At 35.2% G+C, this 8,314-nt stretch overlaps 1 protein-coding gene across 2 annotated transcripts in view; it reads left to right on the top strand.

The window, feature by feature from the left end:
• LOC306870377 (colorectal mutant cancer protein) overlaps nucleotides 1-8,314 on the top strand; it is a gene marked incomplete at its 5' end in the record, with an annotated part of 85,814 nt that overhangs the window by 43,083 nt on the left and 34,417 nt on the right. For both annotated transcript variants that reach the window (XM_079417610.1, XM_079417609.1), the window contains 2 exons: nucleotides 356-498; nucleotides 4,040-4,188. In XM_079417610.1, the coding sequence (XP_079273736.1) occupies nucleotides 356-498; nucleotides 4,040-4,188 (292 nt within the window). The remainder of the gene's footprint in view (nucleotides 1-355; nucleotides 499-4,039; nucleotides 4,189-8,314) is intronic.

Below are 8,314 nucleotides of genomic sequence, written 5' to 3'. Positions count from 1 at the left end.
ATACAATTTAAATTATGCTTAATTTAAAGTGTTAAGAAACTATAATAATATATCACTAACCTGACTGAAAAACAATGGAAGTCTGTGAGAGGAGCTCTGGAAAACAGTAGGAGCTCTGTATGAATGTGTGTGATGGTTTTTCTCACTCATACTGTGTGTGTGTGTGTGTGTGTGTGTGTGTGTGTGTTTCTGCAGGTGTTCTGCATGTCTCATGGAGAGTTGCATCCCTGTGTGTGTGTGTGTGTGTGTGTTTTCACAGCATGTGTTGTGTTTGTTTGTCTCACCTTGCCGTTTTCTCCAGTGTAACTCTGCATTATTAATCCCTGTCCTGCTGTGTGTGTGTGTGTGTGTGCAGTGTGAGCAGTCTCATCTGCTGCGGGAGCACGAGGAGGTTCAGGACAGGACAACGCTACGCTACGAGGAGCGAATCACAGAGCTGCACAGCATCATCGCCGAACTCAACAAGAAGATAGACCTGCTGCAGGGAGCCACCATCAGGTCTCTCACACACACAGAGACACACACACACACACACACACACACTCTCACACACACACACACACACACACACACACACTCACACACACACACACACTCTCTCACACACACACACACACACACACACTCAATTTAAATTAACTAAATATTTTACTAAAGATTTTAATCTTACTAAATATTTTAATCTCTTTATAGATCAATGACGACTAATATTTTGGGTAACACTTTACTTAAAGCCTTTACGTATAATGCATTATAAAGGTGTTCATATTGTATGTTATAATGCATTATATTTTTCATAAATAACTGTAACCTAAGTTAAAATGCATTATAACACTTGAAAGTTTTGTTTGTGTTTTAATGCATTATATTTTCTGAAGGTGTAATGCATATTATAATTGTGGTTACAATTATTCATGAGATAATACAATGCATTACAAGACACAATTAATGCATTAAGACTACTTTTATAATGCATTATATATATATATAAAGGCTTTTAAGTAAAGTGTTACCAAATTTTGTAATCTCTAAATAGATATTTTAATCTCTTAATAGAGCAATACAGACTAATATTTAAATCTGTTTGAGTCACTGATATATGCATGTGCTCCACAAAAATATCGATAAACTATAGCTGCATCTGAATCCAGATCATCACTGTTTTACTGTATGTCATAATATCACCCAGATCTTTATAGTAAGCACTAAAGCATTACAGACAGTATGACTTTCAGTGAAGCTGCTTTGAAACGCGTTATGAAAAGTGCTGCACAGATGAATTGACTTGAGCAGAATTTCTGCCTGTAATAAATACTGATTATTAAAACAAAGCACAATATTCAGTCCTGCTCGTCCAGTCATTAGTTCTTCATCATTAGTGCTCATTTTAGTCGGCTGGGAAAATGTAAACACACATTTCTTTTCTAGTCGACACAGCCGGACATTTGTTTGTCACAGAGACCGCCAGCACACACACAAACACACACATTCATAAAAATACACACACACAAACATTATTAATGCATGTGCTGCACACAAACGCTCAGAGAACAGTTGTGTTTGGACCACACATTTACATTCATGCTATTAGCAGATGCTTTATCCAAAGCAGCTTACCGTGCAGGAACATAAGCATGCACACGTACACTAAGAGTGTGTGTGTGTGTGTGTGTGTGTGTGTGTGTGTGTGTGTATGTGCGCGAGCTCAGCTGTCTGAGAGGTCGGTCTGGTCTTCAGCGCCGGCGGTCGTCTCGTCTGCTGAGACTCCTGGGAGAGTTTTATCCTTCAGCACCTGACCGGAGACACGCCGATCATCTCTAGTTCTGCTCCTAAACCTCGTGAGCTGCTTCATAGAAAACTTCTGCTCAAATACAAAGAAATACAGAATTATAATTTGCATAATAATAATTAAGCCCATTTTTAGGACTATTATGTTTTTAATGACATTTAAGCTCATTTATGCACATAATTGTGATAACTGTAGTGCGTCTGAGTTTGATTGTAATCTCATTATTTTTAATAATGATCCTCAATAGATTCTCAACAGTAATACAGCTTGTTTTTTTTTATTAAAAACAGGTCTAATTAAAGGCATTACAAGAAATACTGTCCTGATTTATGAACTGTTTACAGTTTACAGTGTTTTATTACATTAATGAGAATTAGGAAAGAAAATGTGTTGAAAAAAAAAAAAAGGAAATAAAATTTTAAATACTAATGTAATGGAAATAATGTCATAATAATAAATATATGAAATAATAAATATAAATACAAAATAATAATGTCTTAAAAATAATGTCATCATAATTCTAATGTAAAATATTAATATATATAGATGTAAAATGATGTCATGAAAATAATGACAATAATGTAAATATATAATAATAATAATAATAAAGTAAATATCAATGCAAAATAATAATGGCTTGTAAATAATGGCATAATGCAAAATAATAAATGTAAAACAATAGTCATTAAAATAATGACAATCATGTAAATATAAAATAACAATGTATTGAAAATAGTGTCATAGTAATGCAAATGTAAAATAATAAATATAAATGTAAAATAATAGTTGTTAAAATAATGAAAAAATAATGAACATAAAATAATGTTGTTAAAATGACAATGCAAATGTAGAATAATGCAAATATTAAGATATACATTATATATATATATATATAATGAATAATGTCATTAATGCTAATGTAATAGTTAAAATAATGACAAATTAATGACAATTTTAAACAGTAAATAGAAAATAATGTCATAATGTAAAACAATGTGAATGTCAAATTATTCTTACAAATAATGTCAGTAATGGAAATGTAAAATAATAAATATAAATGTAATGTCTTGAAAATAATATAATGAAAATTCAAATGTAAAATAATAAAATTAAATGTAAAATAATGTCATGAATATAATGCCATAATGATGCAAATATAAAATAGTAAATGCAAAATTTAGTGGCTTGATTTTCTTTATCCAAAATATAATTTTCCAACTGGATTGTATTGCAAATATTTGTTGGCTCTTTGACAAATTGCTTAGCTTGTCTTTTGTAAGTGGCTTTGGATAAAAGCTGACGAGGGTTTGGAGCGGTTCTGTATTCTCTGAGCACAGGAAAGCCTCTCACTGTGATTTATAGCTTTGTAACTCTGCTCGATGACAGATATCAGCTGCTTTAATGCTCCGGGTAAATGTTACTCGAGCGCATCTCATCTTGCCTCATCTTGTCATTTGGCCTGGAAACCCAGCAGGAGATGAGTGTCTCCTTTCATTGTTTATTCTGAAGATATCTCGTTCATCTTACTAAACGAACTGCATGACAATAGCTCGATTCGTTCCCCAGCTCATGAATTCTTGTGATGGGAGATGCGGTGAACTGGTGACCGTGTGTCCAGCTGCATGTGAATGAGATCCACTCCAGTGTTTAATTAGAAACGCCTCATATGTATGCAGCAGGTCGGCCGTTTGCATCCTCATTAGGGAAATTAGAATGACTCCAGGCCTCTGTTGACTTTCATATTCATCCCTGAATCATAACTCTGTAGTTTGATGATTTGGTAAAATAGCTGTTGTATGCAGTATTACGGGGGAAAATAGTTTCTAATTTTGTAGCTTTTTATTATCTCGACTAGAAACATGACTAAATGCAATTTATTTATTTGCTAAGATCCTTTGATCGGTATTACACCATGGAATAAAAAAATACCTTTATTTTTTATTCTGTGGCGAAACAAAAAATGAATTGCGTGATGTATGAATGGAATTTATACTTGCAGTTCTGAGAAATAACAAAATATAAACTCAGAACTACAATATATAAACTCAGAATTGTGAGATATAAGCTGAGAATTGCGAGATTCACACTTCTGAGAAAAAAAGTCAATCGCAAATTATAAAAAAAAATGCAGTTTTGAAAATAAAAGACCAAATTCTGAGATATAAGTGCATGGGAAAAAAGTCTGAATTGTGATATAAAAAGTCACAATTACCTTTATTTTGTGTGTGTGTGTGTGTGTGTGTTTCTCAGGGAGGAGGATGAGTTTTCCGAGCTTCGCTCCGACCTCAGTCACAGCCAGCAGGAGGTTAACGAGGACGACCGGAGCGTCGATCAGGACCCCGACCAGGCGTCCATCTCACTGCCTGAGAACCAGTCCACGCTGGTCACTGCAGACATGGGTAAGAGCAGCTGTACAAAACCTGAGGGATTATTGTATGTCCAAATCCAATCTCAGAAATGCAGACCGACAGACACGAAACCTGCCGGAAATATGAAAGACATGATTTATGAGGAACTGAATCTAACCGCAGAATGTGATGCTTTTTGTATTATTACATTACTTCATAATGACAGTTAAGCACATTTGAACTGCAAAATCTTCATTGCTATAATGTAAAAAACATATTTGCATTACAGTAATGAACATTATGCAATATAAATGTGCTTAATTGTTATAATGCAAATGTAAAATAATAAATGTAAATGTAAATAATCTAATTAAATGCAAAATAATGTCATTTAAAAGTGGCAATGCAAATTTAAAATAATAAATGTAAATATGAAATAAAACTCTTACAAATAATGTTATAATAATGCAAATGTCAAATAAAAAATAGTATATAAGAATGTCATTACAATAATAACATAATGTAAATGTAAAATAATAAATATAAATGTAAAATAATAATGTCATAAAAATAATGCATGTAAATAAAAAATACATTTAAATTGGAAATAATGCTTGTAAATATAGTGTAATACTGTCTGTCTTACAAATGATGTTATAATTATGCAAATGTAGAATAATAAATTTAACTGTAAAATGATTATGTAATGAAAATAATGTCATAATAACCATTCAATAAATAAAACTATTGAACATCATGCATGTTTTTGTAAACATTACCGTTTTTGAAAAATTAAGCACATTTGAGCTGAAAATGTTCATTACTGTCATGCATAAAGTGTAAAACGTTGCATCATGGTAGTATTTTATTTATTTGTTTTGCTGTTATTGTATGCTGATTACAATAAAATATTACATGTATACATTTCTGTAATACAAATTAAAAACATATTAGATTAATAAGAATTACTGTTGAGAATAAACCACAAAAACTGCATTTCTATAATGAGAACATGTATTTGTCAGAGAAGGAATGTCACAGTGCTCCTAAAAACAGGCTTCACTGTTATTATTCGTTATATTTGTGTTATTCCTCTATTAATTTGGCGGTGAAATGTTGTGAGATTCTCCCTAAAGACACTCCTTTATCTTCACACAGCGACTTTGAATGAGCTTGCATGGTTCTGGAGGTCATGTCGCTGTATCACTGCAGACTCATGGGAAATATTGGCCTCATTTGTGTTTTCACACACACACACACACACACACACACCAGTGAGATCTCCAGTATTTCTTCCAGACATCAGTTGGAAGAAGTTCATTAGAGAGCAAATAAAGTCTTTTGCTGAGAGAGAGAAACCTTCTCTGTGCGTGTGTACAGTACGTGTTTATAATGGCAGATGAAAGACAGACAGACTGGTTTTGCTTGAGCGTAATCGTCGTCTTCACTCTGCTTTCTTTTGTTTTTCCACTCGATCGAGCCGATACGCTCAAACAAAAGCTTTTAAAGGCCTCAGCAGTCGGGATGCTGTCATTGTCCCTTCAGTCTAATGGCGTTTTTCATTACGAGTGTATTGTAGGAGCATTCCCAGCATGCATCACTCCCGTCTGTGAAAGGAAATGACAGATTCAGATTCTACAGGCTTTATCGCCGTGATTAAAACAGCTTTGCATTACAAAAGTAGAAATAATGGAGTTATTTTCCACTTGCAATTAGAGAAATTAACTTTAAAATTACAAAATGAGTAGAGCTCCGTACGTTTGGCCTCTTTTTGCTGATTTTAAGTTTTATTTTATTTTATTTTATTTTAAGTTTTATTCATTGGTGGTGCTTTACCTGATGGCATGCAGTCATAAACATCAGGAGTTGTCTCCGTCGGCTTCTCCGATTAAGAAGAAATCCAAGTCACCGAACTCAAGCAATATGATGGACAAGATGGCGAACACTGTTACACACTTTGAGGACATTCTAAGAACCGAGTTGACGGCGATGCAGAACGAGTTCGCTTCTCACATGTCAGTTGTTCAGTCGCTATGCTCTAAACTGGATCTTCTTACAGGGGAGATGAGAGAACAGAAGAAAGTCGTCGCAGATCACGATATACGCGTTGCCGCACTCGAGCAACAGGTTGTGGACTTACAGGATCGCAATAGGGGCAGCAATCTGCGTCTGGTCGGATTGCCTGAAGGTATTGCCTGACGACCCTATGGGCGTTTTGAAAAGATCGCTACCGACGTGGCTCCCATCTCTGGCAGGCAAAGAGCTTGAAGTGGAGCGAGCGCATCGCGTGTACACAAGGCTCTCCTCAGATGGCGCTAAACCACGGGTTTTCATCTTTAAACTGCTGCGGTACACAGACAAGGAGCTCATTCTGCGGGCCGCCAGACTTAACGCCCCGGTGAAAACTTCCAATGGAGCAACCCTGTCTTTCTTTCCAGATTTTTCTCCGGTCACCGCAAAAAGAAGTGCATTTGCGCCAATTAGGAAGGAGATGAGAGACACTGGCATCCAGAATTTTCTCCTTTATCCTGTAACGCTGAAGGTCATTCTCAATCAAGGTGAACCTAAAATGCTACACTCCCCATAAAAATCAAGAGTTTTTCTCAGATCCCTTTCATCCACCAACTCTCAGTGAACTCCAGCTGGACATTTACTGTCTAATCGGAGAAGAGATGCTCTAAATGTCTTTCACTGCTCACTTTAATGTTCACTTTTTAATTCATAGTTCATTGTGCATACAGTATCGCTTACTGATTATGATATTTTATTTGTTTTAGTTGTATTCTGTATCTCTCTTTTATTTCCATCTTTTTATTTTTTTTTAAATAGAAATACTACCTAGTCCATATGTGACTATGGGGCCAAATGTTGGTGCTACAGTAATGTGCAGGGTTTTGTTGACGCCACGGACCATATTAAGGGGTACTGGCAGACCAAGGTTTGTTCTTGGTTTGATATGCCATAGTTAATGGGAAAGTGTTTGTTTTTTTGAATGGTAACGGGGAGAGTGGGGGGTGGTTTAATGGTAAACTCAACTGGTTTTATTCTCAAACTTGTATTTTGTCTTATTATGCAGTAGTTTTGTTTGATACCTATGACTGACCTTAATATTCTGAGTTGTAATATTAATGGGCTAATGGCCCTCACAAACGTACAGGTTTTCTGGATTTTTTGCGAAGAAGAAAGATTGATATAGTGTTAGTTCAAGAATCCCATTTGAAACAGGAGGATATACGCAGGTGTTATAATAAGTTTTATGAAGTGGTATCTCACTCATCTTTGGACACTAAAACCAAGGGCGTCCTAATATTGGTCCGGAGGACTTTAAATATTACTATTTTAGATGAAGGTCGTGATACAGATGGTAGAATAACACATAAAAACAATAGTGGAGAATAGGAATATTGTATTTCTCTCAGTTTATGCCCCTTGTACTCCTGACCCTACTTTTTTCTCTTTTTTGTCAGATTTTGAAATTGTATTGGGTGCAGATATGAAATCTGTAATGTCTCATATCCTAGATAGATCTGGATCAAAGGAATCACACTCTCAAGCTTTGTGTTCTGACAAACTTCGGCAATGTGTAACCTCATCCTCGTTGGTGGATAGTTGGCGTTTATTAAACCCTTCTGCTAAGTCTTTCATTTTCTTTTCTGCTACTCATAAATCCTATTCGCGAATTGACTATATTTTCATTTCTACGTTATCTTCAGCTGTGCGTGATGCCGATATCTGTTCCTTATCTCTGTCAGATCATGATGGAAATTTGTGCAGATTATCTTTGATCCCTCGGCAATCTCGTGCCACTAGATGGTGATTTAACCCTAAATTGTTACAGGATGAAAATTTTTGCAGTCAATTCAGAAATAAATTTGCTGAGTTTATTGAAATGAACCAAGGTTCAGTGGATGATCATCGAACACTTTGGAATGCAGTTAAAGGATTTATAAGGAATAACTCAATTTCATATGCCTCTTTCCTTCAGAAAAACCGACACAAAAAGATAGTTGAACTGGAATCACAGCTCCAGAATCTGACTAGAGATAATCAGCGTTGTTTCTCAGACAATACACTCAGTAAAATCATGGCGGTTAGGTCCGAACTCAATTCATTACTGAGATCCAGGGCAGAATTCCTGATCCAAAGATCCCGGCAGAATTACTATTTTCAAGGAAGT

The sequence above is a fragment of the Barbus barbus genome (genome assembly GCF_936440315.1).
Source record: "Barbus barbus genome assembly, chromosome: 5".
In the NCBI taxonomy this organism is placed as follows: domain Eukaryota; kingdom Metazoa; phylum Chordata; class Actinopteri; order Cypriniformes; family Cyprinidae; genus Barbus; species Barbus barbus.
Note: the sequence above shows the minus strand (reverse complement) of the source record. Positions and strands in the feature narration are given on the sequence as shown.